This window comes from Scyliorhinus canicula, chromosome 29 (assembly GCF_902713615.1).
Source record: "Scyliorhinus canicula chromosome 29, sScyCan1.1, whole genome shotgun sequence".
NCBI lineage: Eukaryota > Metazoa > Chordata > Chondrichthyes > Carcharhiniformes > Scyliorhinidae > Scyliorhinus > Scyliorhinus canicula.
Window position 1 is genome coordinate 9,420,524 of NC_052174.1, and position 22,837 is coordinate 9,443,360.

General features: G+C 54.4%; 1 protein-coding gene across 1 annotated transcript in view; it reads left to right on the forward strand.

The window, feature by feature from the left end:
• Nucleotides 1–22,837, forward strand: part of LOC119958302 (zinc finger CW-type PWWP domain protein 1-like) — a 71,489-nt gene that overhangs the window by 42,834 nt on the left and 5,818 nt on the right. Inside the window, exons 8-12 of the mRNA XM_038786738.1 lie at nucleotides 4,771–4,842; nucleotides 8,669–8,759; nucleotides 12,856–12,923; nucleotides 20,177–20,246; nucleotides 22,566–22,709. Coding sequence (XP_038642666.1) covers nucleotides 4,771–4,842; nucleotides 8,669–8,759; nucleotides 12,856–12,923; nucleotides 20,177–20,246; nucleotides 22,566–22,709 — 445 coding nt within the window. The remainder of the gene's footprint in view (nucleotides 1–4,770; nucleotides 4,843–8,668; nucleotides 8,760–12,855; nucleotides 12,924–20,176; nucleotides 20,247–22,565; nucleotides 22,710–22,837) is intronic.

The window sequence follows — 22,837 nt, forward strand, 5'->3', positions numbered from 1 at the left end:
GAGGTGGCGCCGACGGTGCGTGGCACTGAGGCCAACATGGCGAGGGTGCGAGTGGAAAGCCTGGAGTGTGACATCCACGTCCTGAGTGGGTGGCGCTCTGGGCGTGGCTCAGTCTGTGACTGAGGGCCCTCGACATCATGTCCCAGTCACTGAGGGGGGTGACCCAGGCGCAGGTGGGCATTGCCGAGGCACTGCAGAGCGTGGCCCGGTCACTGAGGACCACCGCTGAGGGCGTCGACACCGCGGTGCAGACAACGGGGAGCCGCCAGGACTGGCAGCCCCAGAAGACCCGGAGGCCTCTGGAGCTCACTCCAGCTGCCCCTCCGTCTCATGGTGTCGCCCAGGGCCCTACGGGCACCGTCAGTGGAGGAGGAAGCGGTGGAGGCCAACCTGGGGCCTCCCGCCAAGGATACGACGGAGATCTTTCGAATTCTCCCCCTACTGACACTGGCACCTCAAGGGCAGCGGGCAGAACAACGCCAGGGCAACGCCAGAGACACCACTAAATCGGCCAAGGCCCTCCGGCTCCAGGCCCTCCGTCCGCCAAGGGCATCAAAGGCCACAGGGCGCGGTAAGCAGCAGGCTGCCTCCATCTCTGATGTGCATCTCGATGTAGCACTGGACCACAAAAGGTCAAAAATAGTGAGCATCACTGAGTGGCCACTGGGGAATCACAATGCACCTGATACATATGAAACCTCTGTCACGTTAACCTTCACAGCGAGTCTGCCTGCACCCCCACCCCCTGTTGACCTCCCCATCCCAACCCCCGCCCCCTGGGCACAGTGGTCCAAGAACAAATGCAACCCCCCTGCCCCCTTGATGCAGACCCCGTTCAGAGGATGAGTGTGAGCTTGCCGTCAGCAAACATACAGGAGTCAGACTTCCGCAGAAACGGTGGAGCACCAGAGCTTTCCTCAGTGCGAGTTAGCATCACTCGCCTGCCTTGTAAACTGACCCTCTGGCAGTGCTGACACAGGGCCCATCACCCCGGAGTGATGTTACATCATGTTACAAACCCCTGGGAGGGTGGAACAGGGTGGCCGGGGAGTGGGCGGTGCAATGGAGGGGAGGGAAATGGGGGAGAGGGGTATCGGAGGGAAATGGAGCGGAGGGTGAGGAGGAAGGAGGGATGGGGGGGGGGGGGGGGGGAAGGGAAATTTTGGGGGCGGGGGTTGAGCTGACTGACATAGCCTCGTCCTATGAGAATCTGGTGAGTATGAAGGCATCCCTGTCATGTGAGTGTACCTTCAAGAAATGGGTGTTTATAAATGGGTGTGTATATAAATATCTGTAGTGAGAGTACCTTTAAGAAATGGGTGTTTATTACTGCAGTGATGTCAGAGAGTGGGTGGAGCCTGTCAGCTTTTTACTTTCGTTTACGCTGTTTGCTGCAGGGTGTGTTTTAGTTTTGTTTTCAGTGTTGGAGCTGAAGCCAGACAGAGCAGGTGTACTGTTGATATCTCTGCCATGAAAAGACTATCTCTTGATCATTTGGTGAATTCAGAATTATAAATGTTCTCAGTAGTGACTTTAACCTGACGTGCTTCTGTTAAAAGGTGTTTCTTTTGTCTGGATGTTGTTTGGGAAGTTAAGGATTACTTAGTGTTGTATTCTTTGGGGGTTGTATTTGAATTGATGGTTGCTAAGATGTTCACTGTATGTTTTAAAAAGGTTCACTTGAGTTCATAGAATAAACATTGTTTTGTTTTAAAAAAATACTTTTCAATTTCTGCTGTACCACACCTGTAGAGTGGGCCGTGTGCGCCCCATACCACAATCTAGTAAAAGTTGTGGGTCAGGTGAACTCCATGATACACTTTGGGGTTTTCCAATCCCTGGCCCAGAACACTTCCTGGTCCTCCAAGTGTGTCGGAACCTTGTGGCCTCCTGTCCTCCATTCTCTGGTCCCTCCCCCTGACCCTGTCGGGTTCCTCTTCCAGCCGCTCCTGATCCGCCTCCTCCTCAGCCGAGGCCGTAAGTCCCTCCACCCGTCCTGCAGCACGTCGCCCTGCGGCTGTGCCAGGTTGCGGGAGGGTACAGCAGACCACAGGGGGGGGTCTACTGCAGGGCACCGCCAGGGTGGTCCAGGCATCGGAACCGGATTTTCAGCAGCCGAATGCACCGCTCAGTGACAACACGGGTCGCGGCATGGACCTCATTGCAGCGGGTTTCCGCCTCGGTCCCAGGCTTGCCCACCGGGGCCATCGGCCAGGACCTCAGCGGGTATCCCTGGTCCCCACCTCCCCGAGAGCTAACCCATCATCCTGGGGTGGTCTTCGAAGATGCCGGGGATCTACCCGTGTCCCAGGAGGTGGCTGTCATGCGCGCTCCCTGGCTAGCAGGCACACACGATACGGAGGCATTGTTCGCACACAATCTGAACATTCTGGGAACATTCCTGTGATGAAAGTGCACTCCCTGATGCCCTGGTGTGCGCAGGGAGACACGCGTGCCATCTATTGCCTCCTGGACCTGGGGCATCCCAGTGACGGCAGAGACTCCTGCAGCCCGGGCATCATGGTCCAAATGAAGGTGATAAAGTCTGACGCCCCGACGTACGTGGCATCCGTCACCTCCCGGATGCAGCGGCGGACTGTACATTGTGAACTGCCGCACAAGTGTGTCCCCCCCCCCCCCGCTCGAGCCCTGGAATGAACCTTGAGGAGGGTGGGTGTCCTCCTTCTCCATGGGCGGACGTGGCACAGGTGGCGCACTGCCTCACTCCTGAGACGGAGTCTCCAGCGGCGCATGCTGTCCGGCACCTCGTGGAAAGACCAACGACGCCGGTGCACCGCGGGCCCTCGCTGGCCTCCCCCGCTGGGTCCCCCCCCCTTCGGCCCGATGGGCAGCCGGGTCTAGAACATAGAACAGTACAGCACAGAACAGGCCCTTCGGCCCTCGATGTTGTGCCGAGCAATGATCACCCCACTCAAACCCACGTATCCACCCTATACCCGTAACCCAACAACCTTACTTTTTAGGACACTACGGGCAATTTAGCATGGCCAATCCACCTAACCCGCACATCTTTGGACTGTGGGAGGAAACCGGAGCACCCGGAGGAAACCCACGCACACACACGGGGAGGACGTGCAGACTCCACACAGACAGTGACCCAGCCGGGAATCGAACCTGGGACCCTGGAGCTGTGAAGCATTTATGCTAACCACCATGCTGCCCTGTCTTCAGGGTGTGCGGCGGCCCTCTGCCGCACGGGGTGCCGCCTCCAGCCTGCGTCGTGGCTGCCGGCAGCAACGCGAGGGCAGCCGCTGCGGGACCGAAACCACCAGCCGTCTGGGTATCGGTAAGGAGTCGGGGGAGCGGGGAGGGAGACCGACAATCAGTTAGGGCTTCCATCCCGGGACCCTTAAATCCCGCTTCCCCCCCCCCCCCTTTGATTGTGGCCGTTTCAATATTTACTCCCTTCATGCCAGAGACCAGCGGTTGTGGGGCGGATGGCGAAACGTTGGCGATCCAGATAACTGGGACGGTGACCTACCGTGGGTACGGGCATCCGAAAGAAACACCGCTCTGAGATCAGGTTTCTGCCTCGTTTGAAGGGGAGCGCCGAACCCCTTAATTTTGGGACAGGTTCAAAGATCAAGGCAAGCCGTCATTGAGCAGGGTTTGCCTTTGATTAAATCTGAATACCCTTGCACATAGTTTGAGCGCCGTACCGAGGGAGTGCCGCACTGGCAGAGGTGCTGGCCTTCCAGTAAGATGCGAAAGCAAGCGTTAATAGAATCGTCGGGCTGCGCGGCAAAGAAGGAGGGCGGTGGTTGATGCGCGATCAATAAGCACAGAAACGAAGGAGCAGTCCGAATCGATGGCTTTAATCTACAAGAAGTGAGCCCAGCAGCTTGAGTCCCAGAAAGAACGATGGCTGCTGGGAAACACGGGTTCTTATACCCCGCCTCGTGTGGGCGGAGCTACCTTCATCTCGACCAATGGGAAGACAACACTCGGGCCAATGGGCAGCGAGCCTTCTCCACCAATAGCAGCTCACACTCCCAGGTACCGTAGTACCTCTAGTCATACTACCACAGTGGTTCGATCCACTACGCCTGGATCATTTCTTTCAAAGGTTACTCTTGATGGGACCCAGCCCTGGCCCTTTTACCCAGAACCCTGGAATTTTTAAAATCCCCTTATGTTTTATCCAAATCCCCTTTGTTTCCTGTTCCAGCCATTTAAGAAGAGGTTAAAGATGCTGCGGCAGTGTTTGAAGGGGAGGGGGTGTGCCCCCGTCCGGCATCGCCAAAAACGGAAGGAGCCGGCTCGCTGATCATTCACCTTGTGTTGCAGTCTGTGGGGCATTGCTCCCGCGGTTTTCGTGGGCAGCAGAAAGGCTTGGAGACTGTGGTGAATGTAATATATGAATGTATGTATACTAATTCACACTGTTATTGTAAGCGCAGTAGCGCCATCCTACCACTAGGGGGAGTAGCGCTGGGAGCACTTAGGAACTTGTACTGGGCTCCACCCTTGGTTCCGCCCACGACTCCTCCCCCTAGTGCAGCTGTATAAGTATCCGTGTCCAGAGTCAGCCTGGGTCACTACGAGTTCATCGACAGGTAACAGGCTGGCTCTGAAGTAAGTCGATTAAAGCCTAGGTTCACATCGGAAACACGTGCCTGGTGAATTGATGGTTCCATCAGAGACCTTTCGGCGTGGTGCGTAAGGCTGCTAGCACAAACAAGCGTTTCATTTATTGGGCTGCTGCGGGGAGAACTCGGCACTGTTTCATTTCGTTCCTCTCCTCCCCAGAGACGTGATTTCACGAGGAGGATCGGGGCAGCAAAGAGGATGGCCGAAGAGGCTCGCAAAGTGAAAATACAGGTCCTTCAGAGTCTCCGTCACCTTTTGCGATTCTCGGCGTCAAAGACAGCCTGGGCCCATCTTTCCCTGGTCTTTCGGAGAAGCCGTCGAGTTCGATCTGCGCCCCACTAGTTAAGAGAACAGGAGCCGTGGCCAAATTAGACGGTGAACCTGAAACAAAAGCAAAATCCTGCCGATGCCGGAAACCTAAAGTAATGTCAGAAAGCAGAATGATAATAATCATAATCTTTCGTTGTCACAAGTAAGGCTTACATTGACACTGCAATGAAAATTGCCACTCGTCGCCACATGAAATGAAAATTGAAAATGAAAATGGCTTATTGTCACGAGTAGGCTTCAATGAAGTTACTGTGAAACTGCGACCCCTAGTCGCCACATTCCGGCTCCTGTTCGGGTACACTGAGGGAGAATTCACAATGTCCAATTCACCCTAACAAGCACGTCTTTCGGGGACTTGTGGGAGGGAACCGGAGCGCCCGGAGGAAACCCACGCAGGCACGGGGGAGAACGTGCAGGCTCCGCACGGACAGTGACCCAAGCCGGGAATCGAACCCGGGACCCTGGGGCTGTGAAGCAACAGTGCTAACCACTGTGCCGCCCTGCCGCCCAAATGTCATTCACTGCTGCTTCACAGCTCCAGGGTCCCGGGTTCGATTCCCGGCTTGGGTCACTGACTGTGCGGGAGCCTGCACGTTCTCCCCCGTGCGTGCGTGGGTTTCCTCCGGGTGCTCCGGTTTCCTCCCACAAGTCCAGAGGTGTATCGGTTCGGTGCATTTGCCAGGCTAGAATTTGCCCTTAGGGTCCAAAGGTGCGCAGGTGAGGTGAATTGGCTGTGCTAAATTGCCCCTTATTGTCCAAAGGTTAGGTGGGGTTGCGGGGTTGCGAGAGAGGGTGCTCTTTCAAGAGGTTCGGTGGAGTCTCGATGGCCGAATCTGCACTGTAGGGATTCTATGGATTTGTGACATTCGGGCGGCACGCAGCACATTGGTTAGCACTGTTGCTTCACAGCTCCAAGGTCCCGGGTTCGATTCCGTTTTCATCCCCAAAAGAAGTACATCGCCACTGCACTAGTGCAACACTTTCTAATCCCCTACGGGCTGTACTTTCTTCTCGGTTTCTGGAAACACAGATAGGGATAGCTCCCGACTTCGCCAACTCAGACCCCCCATCCCTGTTATAATTTGCCTCCTAGAAACACGTGCGGGCAAGGCCCAGCTCTGCTGCTGGGCTAGACAGGCCCGAGGCAGGGTCGGAAGGAGGGGTGCGTGGCCGAGGCGGGCTGGTTAGAAGGCTGGCCTCTGTTCTCTGGGACTTCGGCCCTGCTCTCCTCATCAATAATGTGCCCCTTACCCCCCCGGCTCCCCTCACCTACCCGCCGTGCCCGCTCCAAGTCCCATGCCGCTGAAGGTTTTCGTCTTGCTCGGGCCGGGACAAATGCAAGAATGCCAAATTTCAAACGACCACGATAATTTATGCTACAGGTGAAAAGTAAACTGATTGTTAGCGAATCAACTTAAATCTGATTGGTCAAGGAATCGTCATGGAGAAAGCAGCGGGGAATTACCTTAGCTCCTAGGTAATTCACAAATGGTGCAAGGCTTGGACATGTTCCTTTTCTTTGCAGGGAACAGGTCCCTTTATATGAAGCCATGTTGCATCGAACAAGTGTAAATGAGCCATGTTATTAACTCGCCTGGTTATCTTAAATTGTCTGTTAGTGCAGTTCTTAGCACCCTGATGCATTAATGGTGCCCAGTCACACAATCGGCCCTAAACACTTGACGTTTGTTTTTGGGTTAAGCAAATGCGGGATGGTGGCGTACATTCTGTACTCTGCCTATTGCGAACAACTGAAGCTGTTCAATTCGATCAGCCAATCGTTGGGACGTACAGCCTACCTACCTGGCAGTGGGCTGGTGCATTTTGAATTACATGGCAGCGGGGGAGCCTATAGGTCCCAGCTGCGTTTCCATCACAACACCGTGGCCAATCAGAGTCAACGCCTCAATCAGTCAGCGCCCTTTTCTCCTGTAGTCTAAATTGTTGTGATTGTTTTAAATTTGGCGTTCTGCATTTGTCCTGATGAATATAAGACAAAAACCCTTTGGTAACATGTCTCTCTCCAACAATAATCAAGTTCTGTACTGCCAAGTAACTTTCACCAATGGGAAAAGTACTCCAACGCATCTCATGTAATGGGTCAACTTGCCGGACAGAGCCGAACGATCAGTCACTACTGCAGTGAAGACTCATCCAACTTACAGGGCAGCATTGAATAATGACCCTTGAAGCCTCCCCCCCCCCCCCCAACTCCTGATGTGGGACTCGAAACACAAATTTCCCCTAGGTCAGTCGATGACGACCCTGATACCAGAGGCCACGCGTGCGGGGTCGCGGCCTGAACGGGAAGCCGGACCTCTGCCCACCTCTGGGAAGTTTGCGCGAGACCCTTTTTTGAGGGGGGGGGGTGTAAAAAAATTTTGGTTCCGCAGCCTCGGTTTTGCCGATCCCTGTACCCATTCCCATGCCTCTGAGTCATGGGTCTGTTGGGTTTTGAGAACCCACCTCTGGTGTTCAGTGTGTAGGAATGTGTGTGGTGTCACAACGAGACTACCTCCTCGCTTCTTCCCAGGTCGGCTAGCCCGACTCATAGAGTCATAGATGTTTACAGCACGGAAACAGGCCCTTCGGCCCAGCTTGTCCGTGCCGCCCAGTTTCTATCACTAAGTTAGTCCCACTTGTCCGCATTTGGCCCATATCCCTCTGTCCCCATCCTGCCCATGTAACTGTCTAACTGCTTTATAAAGGACAAAATCGTACCCACCTCTACCACTGCCTCTGGCAGCCCATTCCAGATGCTCACCACCCTCTGTGTGAAAAGATTTCTCCTCTGGTCTCTTTTGTATCTCTCCCCTCTCACTTATGCCCTCTAGTTTAAGACTCCTCTACCTTTGGGAATAGATGTCGACTATCTACCTTATCCTCATTATTTTATAGACCTCTCTGAGTTCACCCCTAAGCCTCCTATGCTTCAGGGGAAAAAAAAGTCCCAGCCAATCCAGCCTCTCCTTATAACTCAGACCCATCAAGTACTGGGCGCATCCTCGTAAATCTCTTCTGCCCTCTTTCTAGTTTAACAATATCCTTCCTATAATAGGGTGACCAGAACTGAACACAGTATTCCATGTGCGGTCTTACCAATGTCTTGTACAACTTCAACAAGACCGTCCCAACTCCTCTATTGAATATTCTGACCAATAAAACCCAGCCTTCTTCACCACCCTGTCCACCTGCGGCTCCACCTTCAAGGAGCTATGAACCTGTACCATCACCTCGCCTGCACCTGCTGTCCCCTCCCCCACCCCACCCCACCTGGGCAATGAAGACCCCGCCTTGGTGAACACCTTCTCTTGAAACGATGGGCAGAGCCAGGAAGTCTCCTTTTTTGAATTAGTTTTAGAGTCCCCGATTCATTTTTGCCAATTATGGGGCAATTTAGCGCGGCCAATCCCCCGACCCTCTTTGGGTTGCGGGGGCGAGACCCACGCAGACACGGGGGAGAGCGCGCAAACGCCACACGGACGGTGACCCGGGACTGGGGGTCCGACCCGGGGTCCTCGGCCCCGCGAGGCAGCAGGGCTAACCCACTGCGCCACCGTGCCCGCCCCCGAGTCAGGAATCTTCCTGACTCCTCCCCAGCCGGGTCGAGGATGGGAGTCCAGGCCGACGTGGGCTGTGGGGTGGAGTGCGTGTACACGAGGGAAAGCCACTCGCATACGAAAGCACGATTTTGCTTTTGGTAAATATTCAATTTTATTTTTAACAGGACCGAATATCCCACTTTGGCTTTGTCATCAGCTACAAGAGAAACGGAGATGCCGAACTTTCCAACGACGGCTCCAGTCAGGAATCGCTGGGTAACTATTTTTACGTTGTATCTGACTCATTCATGATTTCCCCAACACGTTGGAACAATTTGAAGGTGCTGTTTTCTTTGGCATGTGCATTATTTACAAGTCGATTCTATTTAAAAATGCAGCATTTTGAAGTTGGTTAAATCATAGAGTAGAGTAACGACAGTGCCGAAGGAGGCCATTCGGCCCATCGAGCCACCACTGACCCTCCAAAGGAGCTCCCCACCCAGGCCCTCTTCCCCGCCCTATTCCCGTAACCCAGCTAACCTTTTTTGGTCTCGAAGGGCCAGATTTAGCACGGGCCAATCCACCCTAACCTGAGACTAAGTGAACTCTGAAGTGGGTCAGAGTGAGATGAATGATATGACGAAAGATATAAAGCAACGCTTTCGATTCATTATTTGAGCAGCGGGAGATAAAGAATCGGATCCAAATCGGCTGCACGCTGGGAGGAAATTGTCGCGACCTTAAAGGCAACCTCTATTTCAGAGCTCTGTTCATAGAATCGTAGAATTTACAGGGCAGAAGGAGGCCAATCGGCCCATCGAGTCTGCACCGGCCCTCGTAAAGAGCACCCTACTTAAGCCCACACCTCCATCCTATCCCAGTAACGCCACCTAACCTTGTTTTTTGGACACTTAAGGGGCAATTTAGCACGGCCAATCCACCTAACCCGCACACCTATGGGACTGTGGGAGGAAACCGGAGCACCCGAAGGAAACCCACGCACACACGGGGGGGGGGATTTGCAGACTCCGCACAGACGGTCACCCGAGGTCGGAATCGAACCCGGGTCGCTGCACCCGCACTGGCACCTTCCTGGCCCTGGCCACGTCCCCAAATCTGACCAGAGGCGACTCGGGCGCCCGCTCTCCTTCTCGGGGCACCGGTTTGCCAAGTAGGTCCCACCTGAGGCGGCCCTGAAGAGAGACGCACACCCGAGTAGTTGCCCCTCCCCCACCTCAAATTCGGCTCGGGATGTAGTTCGGGCACCCTCGGGTGCTGTTCCCGTCGAAATCGGAGCCCATTTCGGGAACGTAAATCGTGCCAGGGCGTCCCCTCTCTGATTGCCGTGCGCGGCGTTGCAGTGTTGTTGGTGGCTCCGTTCACTGCTTTCAGCGATATGTTTGAAACACAGCTATATTTACCCCCAAATGTCACTGACGCTTTCTGCGCAAATTCCGCGTGAAATGTAAACCCGGTTACTCGCTGCGGATCAGGGTAAGGGAGACAGGGCTCAGCCAGGTTCGCTTATAAGCAGAACATGCGGGGGCGGAGGGGGGGGGGGGCTACAAGATAGTTATAGGTGAGGAATGTCAAAAAGCCCCACTTGGGCAGCAGGATAGCACAGTGGTCAGCACTGTTGCCTCACAGCTCCATGGACCCGGATTCGATTCCGGCTTCGGGTGACTGTGTGGAGTCTGCACGTTCTCCCCCCGTGTCTGCGTGGGTTTCCTCCGGGTGCTCCGGTTTCCTCCCACAGTCCAAAGATGTGCAGGTTAGGGTGGATTGGCCGTGCTAAATTGTCCCTTAGTGTCCAAAAAAGGTTAGGAGGGGTTATTGGGTTACGGGGATAGGGTGGAAGTCGGGGCTTAAGTGGGTCGGCGCTGACTCGATGGGCCGAGTGGCCTCCTTCTGCACTGTATGTTCTATGTTCCATACCGGGTGTTCTCCACCTTGCACACCATCGGACCCATACCCTGCACCCGTACTTTGCAAAATAAGAGCATTTCGTACTGGGAACACTCAGCAGGTTTCACAGAGACCCCCTGCGTTGTGTTCAAAAGAGGAAAATAAGGGCAGCAGGGTAGCATGGTGGTTAGCATAAATGCTTCACAGCTCCAGGGTCCCAGGTTCGATTCCCGGCTGGGTCACTGTCTGTGTGGAGTCTGCACGTCCTCCCCCTGTGTGCGTGGGTTTCCTCCGGGTGCTCCGGTTTCCTCCCACAGTCCAAAGATGTGCGGGTTAGGTGGATTGTCCGTGATAAATTGCCCGTAGTGTCCTAATAAAAGTAAGGTTAAGGAGGGGGTTGTTGGGTTACGGGTATAGGGTGGATACGTGGGTTTGAGTAGGGTGATCATGGCTCGGCACAACATTGAGGGCCGAAGGGCCTGTTCTGTGCTGTACTGTTCTATGTTCTATGTTCTAAGATGCACGTTTCAAAGTAAACGAGGGGTTGAGGCAGCTTGAGTCATGGGGATGGTTTCCGAACAGAGCAGATGAGGAAAACCTGTTTCCTGTTGGAGGTAAGGATCTGGAACCGAGAAGGCAGAGATTTGAGGTCATTGTTAAAATAATTGGTCTTGAATTGGTCTAGAACCAGGGGGCGGAGTCTCAGAATAAGGGGTTTGCCATTTGAAGGCAGATGGACAGGTTAATAGGGCAGTGAAAAAGGCATATGGGGCAATTACCTTTATCAGTCGAGGCAGGGAGGCAGTGAGGTCATGTTGGGAGTTGTGTAGAACTTTGGTGAGGCCACAGCTGGAGCACTGGGTATAGTTCTCGTCGCCACATTACAGGAAGGCTGTGATTGGACTGGAGGGGGTGCAGAAGGGATTCACCAAGATGTAGCCTGGGATGGAACGTTTCAGTTATGAAGAGAGGTTGGATGGGCTGGGGTTGTTTCCGCTGGAGCAGAGACTGAGGGGTCGGCCTGATGGAGGCGGACAAGATTATGAGGGACACGGACAGGGTGGATAGGGAGCAGCTGTTCCCCTTAGTTGAAGGGTCAGTTACGAGGGGGACACAAGTTCAAGGTGAGGGGCGGAAGGTTTAGGGGGGGAGGTGTGAGGAAGAACGTTTTAACCCAGAGGGTGGTGAGGGTCTGGAACGCACTGCCTGGGAGGGGGGTAGAGGCGGGTTGCCTCACATCCTTTACAAAGTACCTGGGTGGGCACTTGGCCCGTCACAACATTCGAGGCTTTGGGCCAAGCGCTGGCAAGTGGGACTAGGTGGGCAGGTCAGGTGTTTCTCATGCGTCGGCGCAGACTCGATGGGCCGAAGGGCCTCCTCTGCCCTGTATTATTCGGTGATTCTGTGAGAAACCCCTTCGCTGGTCAGGATCTGGAATGCGCTGCCTGAGAGTGTGGTGGAGGCAGGTTCAGTCGAGGCATTCAGGAGGGAGTGCGGGGCTGAGGGGGGGGGGGATGGCACCCAGCGCATTGCTCACTCGCAGCCAGCGCAACATGACGGGCTGAATGGCCTCCTTCTGTCTTGCAACTTCAGGATTCCGTGATCGCTTTCCGTGCGAAGAATTCCGATATCGGCCATGAAGTTGCCTTTTGCTCGTTTGAACCTGTGTCTCCAATACCAAAGCAGTATTATTCAGGACTTGTCTCAAGCATTTCCTTAATGATCCTATTGTGAGATCACCTCTCAGATGCCTATTTTCGAGGCTGAATAGCCCAAATCCTCTGATTTCCAACCCCCCCCCCCCCCCCCCCATTAACTCTGGAACCTGACACCGGAAACCAACCTCATGTCTCATCTCTGGCCACCTAGAACATAGAACAGTACAGCACAGAACAGGCCCTTCGGCCCTCAATGTTGTGCCGAGCAAGATCACCCTACTTAAACCCACGTATCCACCCTATACCCGTAACCCAACAACCCCCCCCCTTAACCTTACTTTTATTAGGACACTACGGGCAATTTAGCATGGCCAATCCACCTAACCCGCACATCTTTGGACTGTGGGAGGAAACCGGAGCACCCGGAGGAAACCCACGCACACAGGGGGAGGACGTGCAGACTCCACACAGACAGTGACCCAGCCGGGAACCGAACCTGGGACCCTGGAGCTGTGAAGCATTTATGCTAACCACCATGCTACCCTGCTGCCCCAAATGCTACCCTGCTGCCCCTAAACCTGCCAAGGCTTGAACGTCCGCCCGCGTCACGCTGCCCGGAAATGGGACGCGGCGCTCCCAATTTCCCGACCACAGCAGCCCTTCCGCGAGCGGCTCCCGACACGGGAGTTGAGAGTCGCCAATCAGGAGGCAAACTGACCGGGCGCGCCGTTTTTGAGCGTGACCCTCCGTCCTACGCAGCCCACAGGTACAGAAGCATCAGCGTTGAAGTTGCTGCTTTTGTTTCGCAGAGACCCCCTGCGTTGTCCAGGATGCCAAAGGACCCAGGCCCGGGAGGAAAGAGGAAATTTGGAGCCAGGTAGGTCTCTGTACGACGCCCAGGCGACGAGGGGCTTTTCACAGTAACTTCATTGCAGCATTGACGTAAGCCTGTTGTGACAATAAAGATTATTGTTATTATTATTGGATCAAGAAAGCTCCTAATCCAGGGACCTGTCGCCGAGGCTGGTGGGTGGGCCGCGTGAGTGGCCCCTCCTCCATCTCAGCGGCCCGCAAGGTTGAAATCGGGACCCGTTCGCTAACCCCGGCCCCATGAGGGGCTGGTTTAGCTCACTCGGCTAAATCGCTGGCTTTTAAAGCAGGCCAGCAGCACGGTTCGATTCCCGTACCGGCCTCCCCGGACAGGCGCCGGAATGCGGAGACTAGGGGCCTTTTCACAGCAACTTCGTTGAAGCCTACTCGTGACAATAAGGCATTTTCATTTTCATGAATAAGATTAAATACATTTTTTTAAAAAATGTATTTTATTCCAAACACAAATCAATCAATAAACAAATATGATCAGGTTTCAAGCGGTTTGTCACTTTCTCCCCTAAACTACCCCAACATCTTCCAAACAGAACCTACCCGACCTTTCCCGCCCCCACCCTACCTGCTGATCCACAGGGAGAGACAGAAAGAGCCTCCAGCTCACACATAACCCCTTTCCCGACCCTCTGAGAGCGAACCTAATCTCCCCCAGCTGCAGAAATCCCCCCCCCCCACATCCCCCACACACGGCGGTGCCTTCGACGACGAGGCCCGACCTCCAACTCAGTAGGTTTTGCCGCCGGGCAGTCAGAGAGGCGAAGGCCACGGCATCGCCCCCCCCCCCCCCCCCCCCCCCCCCCCCAGCACCTTCTGGCAGGTCCGAAACACCGAAAATTGCCACGGGCACAGCGTCATCTTCACCCCCGCTATTTATGACAGGGTCTGGAAAATCGTAGCCCAGAATCCCCCCCAAGTTCGGGTCGGCCCAAAACATGCGAACGTGATTCACAGGGCCCCCCCCCCCCCCCCCCCGTAGCTCTTGCATACTGTGGTGAATGTAATTTGGTAATTCACACTGTATCTTTGTAAGCGCAGTACCGTTACCCGACCACTAGGGGGGGGAGTAGCTCTGGGAATGCTCAGGAGCTTGTACAGGGCTCCACCCTTGGCTCCGCCCACGACTCCTCCCCCTTGTGCTGCTGTATAAATACCCTTGTCCAGAGTCAGCCTGCAGTTCACTGAGAGTTCATCAACGGGTAACAGGCTGGCTCTGTAGTAAGTAGATTAAAGCCTATATTCACATCGGAAACACGTGTCTGGCGAATTGATGGTTCCATCACATACGCCCTCCGCCTCAGGGAAACACCCACTCAAACGTGGCCTGGTCATCTGGGCCCTGTGTCCCACCTTAAACTGTATAAGGCTCACCCTGGTACGGGATAGTGTCAAATTGATCCGGTGTATAATTTCACTCCAGGCCCCACCCGAAAAGCTCTACCTCCAATCCCTCCTCCCATTTCCGTCTTATCTCTTCCAGAACATACCTTTATCAGTCGAGGCAGGGAGGTCATGTTGGGGTTGTATCGAGCTTTGGTGAGACCACAGCTGGAGCACTGGGTGCAGTTCTCGTCGCCACATTATAGGAAGGATGTGATTGCGCTGGAAGGGGGTGCATCTCTGTCCACCTGCCAAGGCGTGAACGTCCTCCCGTGTCACGCTGCCCGGAAATGGGACGCGGCGCTCCCAACTTCCCGACCACAGCAGCCCTTCCGCGAGCGACTCCCGACGCGGGAGTTGAGAGTCGCCAGTCAGGAGGCAAACTGACCGGGCGCGCCGTTTTTTGGGGCCTGACCCTCCGTCCCACGCAGCCGACAGAGCATCTTAAAGGAGGACGAGAGAGGCAGGGAAGTTTGGGGAATGGGAATCCCGGAGCGTAAGGCCGAGACAGCCCACAGGCACGGCGTCAGTGGCGAAGTAAAGGAAGTGGGCGATGGCAAGGGGGTAGAAATAATTGCAACAAGCACGTCTTTTCGGGACTTGCGGGAGGAAACCGGCGCAGCCGGTGGAAACCCACGCAGACCCGTGGGGAACGCGCAGACTGCGGAAACCCTGGAGGGACGCGGGGGCTGGAGAAGGCTACAGAAATAGGGAGGAGACAAGACCATGGGTGGGGACTGACAGACGAGAATTTTTACACATCGAGTCTTCGCCAGGCCGAGAGTCAGCAAGCACAGGGATGATAACTGAAAGGGAGTCGGCGCGAATGGGGATGCGGAGTTTTGGAGGGCGGTAGGTGTGCGATTGAATGGTCCAGCCTGGGAGATAACGAGCAATCCACAGCTACTGCAAGCATGAGGAGAAATGAAAAGCTGTTTTGATGGGGCACTGACGGACCGATAGCACGGTGGTTAGCACTGTTGCTTCACAGCTCCGGGGTCCCGGGTTCGATTCCCGGCTTGGGTCTGTTCGGAGTCTGCACGTTCTCCCCCGTGTCTGCGTGGGTTTCCTCCGGGCGCTCCGGTTTCCTCCCCCCAAGTCCCGAAAGACGTGCGGGTTGGGGGTGGATTGGCCACGATAAATTGCCCTTCGTGTCCAAAAAGGTTAAGTGGGGGTTGCAGGGATGGGGTGGAGGCGTGGGCTTAAGTGAGGTGCTCTTTCCAAGGGCCGGTGCAGACTCGATGGGCCGAACGTCCTCCTTCTGCACTGTAAATTCCATGATCTATGATTTGTCGAGCTGTACTTCAGCACCGCGGGGCGGAGGGAGAAGGCGACTGGGTTTTTAGGCTTTTGGCAAGTATACATTCATGTGCGAACAATAGGAGGCAAAATGTGAGCCCGTTTCGGGGCACGCCAGCCGTGGACTGGCGGCGGCGCAGGTGAACACAAAGGACTTGCGTTGGTGGGCTGCTCACTAATGGACGGGGCCTCAGTCGCATCCTACCGGCTGGCGGTTTACCCGGAACCGGCTTCCAGAGGCCCGGAATTCCCCGTCCCGAAGAAGCGACAGGAGTGAAAAGCCGATGACCCTGGGGAGGTGACCAGCGACGCGGTCTCATTTAAAGGAGAGTTCAGAATGGATTACATATTAAACACCTAGAAATGAGCAACGTGCTGTAACCTAATCATGGAATTAAGATAGATTATACCTGGCGGGATTCGGATGGCTTATATGCGAAGTAATTAATACCCAGAAATCGGCTACAGATCGCATTCTGATCAAGGTTCAAGCTTAAATTGTGTAACTCATAACAATCCTCGTAATAAAGCCCGTGTATTTTCTTTTTCATTTACTTTTTTTTTAATTTAAAGAGCCCAATTCATTTATTTTTCCCAATTAAGGGGCAGTTTAGCGCAGCCGATCCACCCATCCTGTACATCTTTTTGGATTATGGGGGGGGGGGGGGGGTGAGACCCACTGTGGTAGTATGACTAGGGGTATTACGTTACCTTGGAAGTGACCTGCTATTGGTGCAGAGGACTCGCTGCCCATTGGCCCGGGTAAATCACGTGCCTCTCAGCCGCTTGGCTGAGAGGTAGGTAGCTCCGCCTACGAGGCGGGGTATAAGAACCCGTGCTCCCCGGCAGTCGGCCTTTCTTCTGTGCGTCTGCTGCCGGGCACACATCTTGTGCGTTAAAGCCGATCGTTTGGATCTCATCTCCGTCTCGTGTCCAATTGATGGCGCATCACCCACGTAGACACGGGGAGGATGTGCGGACGTCACACAGGACAGCGACAGGAGGCCGGGATCGAACACGGGTCCACGGCGGCGTGAGGCAGCAGACCGCGCCACCGTGCCGCCCTTTCATTTACGTTTTGGGCCTTTTGCGTTGGTGGGGTGGGGGGGGGGGTGGGGAGCCACCAGGTATGCCACCAGCCAGCAGGATGCCTGCCAGGCATGCCCCCCCCCCACTAATGAATGGGCAGCCCGCATGCCCTGTCGGCCTCCCGCCCAAGAGGCGCGACTTGCCAATAATCGCCAGGTCGCAAGGGCGGCGCAGGCATCCGGCGGCCGATAGTTCGGGGTCGGTACCCCTGGTTTATGGAAAGGCGCTTCATATTTGTGCCCGCTCCCAAATTGTCGGAGCGCCTCAAAGATGTTCAGACAGTGAAGTGCTTTGGGAGTGCAATGGCTGTTCTGCCCCCCCCCCCCCCCCCCCCCTCCCAAAATGTCACATAGGATCGTATAGAATTTACAGTGCAGAAGGAGGTCATTGCAGAGGGGCTGGTTTAGCTCACCAGGCTAAATCGCTGGCTTTTAAAGCAGACCAAGCAGGCCAGCAGCACGGTTCGATTCCCGTACCAGCCTTCCCGGACAGGCGCCGGAATGTGGCAACTAGGGGCTTTTCACAGTAACTTCATTGAAGCCTACTCGTGACAATAAGCGATTTTCATTTTCATTTCATTTTCATTCGGTCCATCGAGTCTGCACCGGCCCTTGGAAAGAACACCCCGCTCGAGCCCACGCCTCCACCCTATTCCTGTAAACTAGTAACCCCACTTAACCTTTTTGGACAATTTAGCACGGCCAGTCCACCCGAACCTGCACGTCTTTGGACTGTGGGAGGAAACCGGAGCACCCGGAGGAAACCCACGCACACACACGGGGAGAACGTGCCGACTCCTCACAGACAGTGACCCAAGCCGGGAATCGAACCTGGGACCCTGGAGCTGCGGAGCAACTGTGCTAACCACTGCGCCCCCATGTCCTAATGGGTCTGGTGCGCTGCTCAGCCGGTTTACACTTTAAAGTTTAACCCCCCCCGGCCTTCTGCTGATCTCAGCGGTCTCAGCCAGGGTGGTTACGGCAGCGGCTCTGGGCTGGGAGTGCAGGGGTACAATTAGGCAGGGCTCCCACACCTGCTGGCTTGGCAGCAAGCACTGCGGGAAGCAGGGTGAGGACAGGACGAGGCCCGATCTCCAGTATGCCAACACCCACTGTTTTGGTTTTGCACACAAAGGGTTGGGCATTTGGGCGAGGTGTTGGAGGGTGTCCAGGGCCCACGGAACTGTAATTCCAGCGTAAGTCAGCACTTTTACAACATGGTGACATAAACACTGGGCAAGAGGGAAAATGCAAGTGGCACGCAAAACAAAAACCCATTAAATTAATTACTGCTTCTTCTTCAGCTCTACTGCCTGAAGGTAGATTCTTGGCAACTGTTCACCAAGCCGCTGTGCCGTGATTCTCTTCCTTGTTGTGGGCAGAGCGAGGGGGTAGACCCTGAGTCTGCCTCAAGCCGGGGCGGGTTCAATTCCCGGCTTGGGTCACTGTCTGTGCGGAGTCTGCACGTTCTCTCCGTGTCTGCGTGGGTTTCCTCCGGGCGCTCCGGTTTCCTCCCACAAGTGAAAATGAAATGAAATGAAAATGGCTTATCGTCACGAGTGGGCTTCAAATGAAGTTACTGTGAAAGGCCCCTAGTTGCCACATCCCGACGCCTGTTCGGGGAGGCCGGTACGGGAATTGAACCGTGCTGCTGGCCTGCCTTGGTCTGCTTTCAAAGCCAGCGATTTAGCCCAGTGTGCTAAACCAACCCCGAAAGACGTGCTTGTTGGGTGAATTGGACATTCTGAATTCTCCCTCCGTGTACCCGAACAGGCGCCGGAACGTGGCGACGAGGGGATTTTCACAGTAACTCCATTGCAGTGTTAATTGTGAGCCTACTTGTGACAATAATCAAGATTATTATTATTATGATTCTCCCAATGATCCGATGGGCTCTCTACCCAAGTTCCCACACTTTTGGGTGAGTCAGCAGAACAGTGTAGAATCATCTCCCAGCAACTATTCAAAAAGTGTTCCTGTAATGGCTAGTTCACAAGGCTAACGTTCTCCCTACGTGCGTGGGTTTCCTCCAGGCGCTCCGATTTCCTCCCACAAGTCCCGGAAGACTTGAATTGTTAGGTGAATTGGACGTTCTGAATTCTCCCTCAGTGTACCCGAACGGGCGCCGGAGTGTGGGCGACTAGGGGATTTTCAAAGTAACCTCATTGCGGTGTTGTCATGAGAATGTCGCTTTAAGAAATGTTTGGCTGCTCATATGACTGCAGTGATGTCAGAGTGTGGGTGGAGCCGGGCTGTCTGTCAGCTTTTTACTTTCGTTTTTGAGCAGGCTGCAGGGTGTGTTTTAGTTTGGTTTTCAGTGTTGGAGCTGAAGCCAGACAGAGCAGCTGTACTGCTGATCTCTCTGCCATCAAAAGACTATCTCTTGATCATTTGGTGAATTCAGAATTATAAATGTTCTCAGTAGTAAATGTAAACCTGATGTGCTTCTGGTAAAAGGTGTTTTAAGTCTTATGGATGTTAAAAGGAAAGCTTAAAGGATTACTTAGTGTTGTATTCTTTGGGGGTTGTATTTGAATTAATGGTTGCTAAGATGTTTGTTTTAAAAAGGTTAACTTGAGTTCATAGAATAAACATTGTTATGCTTTAAAAAATACTTTTCCATTTCTGCTGTACCACACCTGTAGAGTGGGCCGTGTGCTCCCCATACCACAATCTAGTAAAAGCTGTGGGTCAGGTGAACTCCATGATCCACTTTGGGGTTCTCTAAACCCTGGCCCATAACAGCGTTAATGTAAGCCTACTTGTGACACTACTAAAGATTATTATAGAAATAGGGGAATCCTGAATGATTTTCCCAGTCCCTCGTGCTCCCATTTCCAGCTCCAGCAAACCTGTCCCAGAGATATTCCTGCCCTGCCTGCACAACTCAGCTTCCTAGGGGATCAGCCAGTAAGTGACTTATCAAGAGCAGCATGTGGGGATACTTAATTACAGGAACCGGCGGGAATTCGTGGGCAGCACGGTAGCATTGTGGATAGCACAATGGCTCCACAGCTCCAGGGTCCCAGCTTCGATTCCGGCTTGGGTCACTGTCTGTGCGGAGTCTGCACATCCTCCCCGTGTGTGCGTGGGTTTCCTCCGGGTGCTCCGGTTTCCTCCCACAGTCCAAAGATGTGCAGGTTAGGTGGATTGGCCATGATAAATTGCCCCTTAGTGTCCAAAATTGCCCTTAGTGTTGGATGGGGTTACTGGGTTACGGGGATAGGGTGGAGGTGTTGACCTTGGGTAGGGTGCTCTTTCCAAGGGCCGGTGCAGACTCGATGGGCCGAATGGCCTCCTTCTGCACTGTAAATTCTATGATCTATGACTCCCGGTTGTGCCCAACGTCGCTATCCTCTTTCATTGAGATATAATTAAGGCTAGGTGTCACGTCACACATTAATGCTTGCGTGCCATTTGATGCTTGGTAACTTCAACTCCCGTTTATTTACAAAATACAATGTACGTTTGCTTCTAGGACAGTGTGGTGAAGGAGCCTGCAGTGAAGGTGGCTGCAACCCGCCAGCTGATAGCCGGAAAGCAGAAAGGGAAGTGCGGTATTGTTTTTAAAAAAAATAATAATTAGGGTGTGTCGAGAAACTTAGGAACCAATCCTGTCCGTTGTGGGACACGACCAGGGGTCAGAAAGGGTCGAAAGGCAAGACCGGGCGGGATTTAACTAAAAAACAGAGTCCGTTCTGGGCGGGAATTGTGGAGACGCACCTCGCTTTCTAAAAGACCCCCCCCCCCCCCCGGGCCCGATCCCTGACGTGGGCAAGGTGGCAACTTGGCAATGCAACCTTGAAATGAAATGAAATGAAAATGGCTTTATTGTCACGAGTCGGCTTCAAATGAAGTGACTGCGAAAAGCCCCTAGTCGCCACATTCCGGCGCCTGTTCGGGGCGGCCGGTACGGGAATCGAACCGTGCTGCTGGCCTGCCTTGGTCTGCTTTAAATGCCAGCGAAACCTGGCAATGCTACCTGGGCACCCTGGAGGTGCCAGGCTGGCACCTGGGTGCCACGGTGCCCCCCCCCCCCCCCCCCCCCCCCCCCCACAGGCGAAAACCGCAGTGCTTGCATGCCAGCCTGGCCCAGAGGCCGACCATCCAGGGGCAGAACTCCTCCCCATAGAACATAGAACAGTACAGCACAGAACAGGCCCTTCGGCCCTCGATGTTGTGCTGAGCAATGATCACCCTACTCAAACCCACGTATCCACCCTATGCCCGTAACCCAACAACCCCCCCTTAACCTTACTATTAGGACACTAAGGGCAATTTATCACGGCCAATCCACCTAACCCGTACATCTTTGGACTGTGGGAGGAAACCGGAGCACCCGGAGGAAACCCACGCACACACGGGGAGGACGTGCAGACTCCGCACAGACAGTGACCCAGCCGGGAATCGAACCTGGGACCCTGGAGCTGTGATGCATTTATGCTAACCACCATGCTACCGTGCTGCCTAAATTTAGAGTACCCAATTATTTTTTCCAATTAAGGGGCAATTTAGCGTGGCCAATCCACCTTCTCTGCACATTTTTGGGTTGTGGGGGCGAAACCCACGCAGACACGGGGAGAATGTGCAAACTCCACACGGACAGTGACCCAGAGCCGGGATCGAACCCGGGACCTCAGCGCCGTGAGGCGGTTGTGCTAACCACTAGGCCACCGTGCTGCCCATGTGCCGGAATGAATGGACCCGCGTTTGGGGGGGACCAGTACTGATTGGCGCTCAGCTGGGGGTCTCCTTGAGAGACGCCGGGTGTCCATTCGTTCCAGCCCACAGACCTGGCGAGGCGTAACAACCTTCGGGAATCCCGGGGGGGGGCTGCCCCAGGATCTACCGAATCTGGCGGGACACGCCCGGTAAATCATGCTGGATCAGTCAGGAGGCCCTGATTCAGGGGAAGTCAAGAGGGTGGGTGAAGCACCGAGGACTGTGGATTATGAGAGGCTGTCACCCATCAGAGGGCGTGCCTCCCCCACCTCTCCACACCTGCCCTCCGAAATCTGGCTGCTGCAATGCAGCCACAACCGAGTGACTGATGTAGCCGCTCAAACACAGGGGACTGCTGGCGGTGAAGTTGCTGGGCCTGTACGAGCGCCTTATAATAATGAGACAGAAGGGGGGAGGTGGTGGGTGAGTTTGGCAGGGGGGGTGGGGTGCCGCTAATGGCTCCAGAAACAGCTTGAGAACCCAGAACAACCCTGCTGGATTTAGCCTATTATCCCTCTCCACCCGACTGCAAAATCTAAGCTGATGCCCCTGCGCAGCGGGCCAGGGAGGGGGCCACTGCATTTTCAGGGGTGCGTGGGTTTCCTCCGGGTGCTCCGGTTTCCTCCCACAGTCCAAAGATGTGCAGGTTAGGTGGATTGGCCATGATAAATTGCCCTTAGTGTCCAAAATTGCCCTTAGTGTTGGCTGGGGTTTGGGGATAGGGTGGAGGTGTTGACCGTGGTTAGGGTGCTCTTTCCAAGAGCCGGTGCAGACTCGATGGGCCGAGTGGCCTCCTTCTGCACTGTAAATTCTATGAAAAAAAAATTCTATGAAAAAATAAGGGGAAGTAGATTTAGGACTGAGTTTAGGAGGAACTTCTTCACCCAAAGGGTTGTGAATCTATGGAATTCCTTGCCCAGTGAAGCAGTTGAGGCTCCTTCATTAAATGTTTTTAAGATAAAGATAGATAGTTTTTTGACGAATAAAGGGATTAAGGGTTATGGTGTTCGGGCCGGAAAGTGGAGCTGAGTCCACAAAAGATCAGCCATGATCTCATTGAATGGCGGAGCAGGCTCGAGGGGCCTGATGGCCGACTCCTGCTCCTGGTTCTTCTGCTCTTATATCCCTTCCTTTTCCCGACACAGGTGCCAAACGTATCAGTGCCGGCTCTAAGAGACAGAGGGAAGGGGAGTCCGCGGTGCAGCTGGCGACGAAGACGTTCCCAAATCGCTGCAAACGGTTTAGAGCTCCCACCATGAAAATGGACAGCACCGTGGATCATCGCAAAGGTCAGCTGTGATGTTGCTGGGCGGTGGCTTGGGTGCGGCACTGCCTGTGGTACAGTGACGCGGACAAGGCAAATACAGATGTGCGGGATACGTTTGGAAAAGTTTGCAGGTGATCTGCCAGAAACTTT